General features: G+C 56.0%; 1 protein-coding gene across 1 annotated transcript; it reads right to left on the reverse strand.

Moving 5' to 3' along the window:
- On the reverse strand, positions 1-3,041 carry Epo (erythropoietin). The gene is made up of 6 exons (XM_037198526.1): positions 3,029-3,041; positions 2,892-2,974; positions 2,341-2,535; positions 1,762-1,848; positions 1,349-1,528; positions 1-410 (listed from the first exon to the last, which is right to left on the reverse strand). Exons 1-6 carry the CDS (start codon positions 3,039-3,041, stop codon positions 255-257), a joined length of 714 nt encoding a protein of 237 aa, XP_037054421.1. The 3' UTR covers positions 1-254.
- Between the last annotated feature and the right edge of the window lie 248 nt (positions 3,042-3,289).

Below are 3,289 nucleotides of genomic sequence, written 5' to 3' on the forward strand. Positions count from 1 at the left end.
TCCAAGATGGTTCTCCGAGTGTCTCCTGCTCTGGGGCCTCAGGCTGGCCCAGTGACATGTTTAGATTTCAGAACACAGTTCTGGAAAGTTCTTCTGGGCCCCAGGATATCACTGCTGGTGCTGGAGTGTCCGTCAGACAAGCTGGTGAGGAGGTCACAAGCCCTTTGATGAGGGTTGGGAGTGGTGGAGGGTTGGCGTGACAGGCAGTGATGGTGAGCGGCTTGGTGGATAGACCACGGTGGCGTGGCGGCGGGTCACCTGTCCCCTCTCCTGCAGGCCTCCCCTGTGTACAGCTTCAGTTTTCCCCGGAGGAAGTTGGAGTAGACCCGGAAGAGTTTGCAGAAAGTATCCACCGTGAGTGTTCGGAGTGGAGCAGGTGGGGTGGCGTCTGGAGGTGATATTGATTCCTTCTGTCAAGAGAAAATGGGATGTCACCGCGGTGCCGAGGGCGGCAGATGAGAATGTAACCAGGGACAGAATGGGGGGGGGGATGAAGAGAGTCCTCAGCAGTATTTGTGTGTGTGTGTGTGTGTGTGTGTGTGTGTGTGTGTGTGTGTGTGTGTATACAATGTGTGTGGGCGTAGAGGCAAGAGGTGTGTCTTCTTCGGTCATTCTCCACATTATTTTTATTTGGATCTGTGGATGTGAGTGTGTGCAGGTGCCCAGGGAATCCAGAATCCAGCCTCAGACCCCCTAGAGCTGGACTTCAAGGCAGCTGAGAGACCCTGACGTGGGTGCTAGGAGTAGATTCTGCAAGGGCAGCAAGCGCTCTTAATCACTGAGTCACCACTCCGGCCTGTCCACCTCGGTTTTTGAGACAGCATCTCTCACGGAACCTGGAGCTCACCAGCTGAGTTGGACTGGCTGGCCAGTGAGTCCCAGGAATCCCGACGCTCCAGTCTCCCAGCTCTGGGGCTACATGTATGTTCCCTCTCACTTCGATTTTGGTGTCCTGCTTTTGTTTGGTTTGTTTTCAAACAGAAGTGCTGGAGATGGAACTCCATTCCTCACATTTGTGCAGCAAGCATCACACACACACACACACACACACACACACACACACACACACACGCCCATCTCCCAGCCTGAGCTCTCAGTAGTCTTTGTTTTAAATTACGTGAACTCATTGGTACATGCATGTGCACCAGAGCATGTGGGTGGAGGTGAGAGACCAGCTTGAGGGATCCAGTTCCCATCTCACCATGTGGCTTCTAGGGGTTTTGAACTCAGGTCCTCAGGCTTGGCAGCGGGCACCTCTACCCCTGAGCTGTCTTGCAGGCTCAGCCCTCACTATTCCTTAACGATTCTTGGCCCATCCTGTAAAAAGGGCCCACCTACTCCCACTCACCTGGGCTCCCAGCACCCGGAGCAGGGAGGTGAGGCTACGCAGACCACTGACGGCTTTGTCTATATGCAGCTGAAGCGTCTCTGGTGGTTGGGAGGAATTGGCTAGCAGGGCCTGGCCCCGAAGGATGGCTTCTGAGAGCAGGGACAGGCCTTGCCAAACTTCTGCAGCCTGTTCTTCCACCTAGAGGAGGCAAAAGACTTAGAAAGAGCCAGCCAGAGTCACTCCCTGGGTATCAGACACCCCAGCGGCTAGGTGGAAGGGCCGAAAGGCACATAGTGAGGTTGGTTGAATGACTGACCGATGAATGAGCTAGCATATCCCATCAGCCACTGTCCTTCTTATTCTTTCTCCCACACCATCAAGAATGAGTCCCACCCACCTCTAGGAAGGAGGGGGAAAAAAATAGAACTCACCTCCATTCTTTTCCAAGCATAGAAGTTGACTTTGGTATCTGGGACTGTAATATTCTCACTCAGTCTGGGACCTTCTGCACAGCCCATCTAAATAAAAGACACGGCACCTTGTCAACGAGCCCTCTGAGGGCATCGGTCCACAGAAAGCCACCAGGTACTCTGTCTTTGAACGTTACTGGGCATGGTTTGGGGGCCACCAGCTTTACCATCCCTTCTTATTTTAGACAGTTTCGTGTCAGAGTTTCAAGTTCGAGGCTGGCCTCAGCTTATGTAGCAGAGGATCACCTTGAATTTCTGATCTTTCTACTCTACCTCCCAGGTACTAGGAATGTAGGTCTGTGCCGCCACAAACGGTTCGTGCAGTACTGGGGAATTGAACCCAGGGCTTTTTTTGCACGCTGAGGAGGCACTCTACCAAACTGAGCCACATCCCTGTCCAGCTTTACCATTCTTCTGGGGGAGGGGGAGGGTGGGAGAAGTTTAGGGCTAAACATCTCATCTTGACCCTAAAGGCAGTGCTAGGAATCCCTAGATCCCCTAGAACCCGGTTTCTTTCTTTTGTGGGGCTGGGGAGCTTACCGTGACATTCTCTGCCTCCTTGGCCTCCAAGATGTACCTCTCCAGAACTCGACTGTCGCAGATGAGGCGTGGGGGAGCACCGAGGACTGGGAGGCCCAGAGGAAGCAGAAGCAAAGACAGTAAAAGGAGCAGGGTGGGACGTTCTGGAAGAAAGGCAGGCTGGGTGTGAGCCAGGGAGGGGAGGGGGCGGCGGGACTACAGAGGCTGGTTTGCCCTTCCAGTCGCTGCTGACCCCGACCTTGCAATTGCTTAGGCGCTGCCTGAGTGGCCTTCATTCTATGCCTCGGCGCTGCACACCCCACCCCCCAAGCGACCGGCATCCACTCCTCGGCCAAACTTCACTGTGGGTGCGCGCCAGAGCCTGGCAGATCCTGAGAAGCCGGGACTCCTGGACGCAGGTAATTCTTACAGCAGCTTCTCACCCACCCGAGCGGCGCCTCAACTCCCTAAAATCCTAAACTTTGTCCCTGTTCTGGATCTCCCCCCTTTTTTGTCATTCACGGAGGGGGGCTCCCCAAACCCCTGCGTGCACGTGGAGGAGGCTGCCCCACCCCCCTCTCCCTTCTTTGATCCTTGGCGAGCCGCAGGTCCTTGAACACGGCCACTTCCTGGCCAATAGCTTCAGATGTAAATCCTTGCTCAAACAGGAGCCCCGGAGGTCACAGGTCCCTAGCCTGTGAGTACTCACCGGGCACCCCCATCTCCGCGCCTGGCTGCCGGGGCCCCTTAGCGACCCGGGGCTGGGCCAGTGTCCACGCTGCTAGTCTTCATCCTTGGAAGATCTGTGGGACCAGGATACCCCACTAGCCTGGAAGAAGGTGGTCACCGTTCAGGGAGCGCGGGCAGAGCGGGGACGCGGTGGCCCTGGCCAAGGGTCTGTTCGGGAACACAGCGAGACGCAGCCACCGGCCAGGCTTGGTCCGGGGACACTGTGGCTCCGGCCGGGGGT

Source organism: Peromyscus leucopus, chromosome 23 (genome assembly GCF_004664715.2).
Source record: "Peromyscus leucopus breed LL Stock chromosome 23, UCI_PerLeu_2.1, whole genome shotgun sequence".
Classification (NCBI taxonomy): Eukaryota; Metazoa; Chordata; class Mammalia; order Rodentia; family Cricetidae; genus Peromyscus; species Peromyscus leucopus.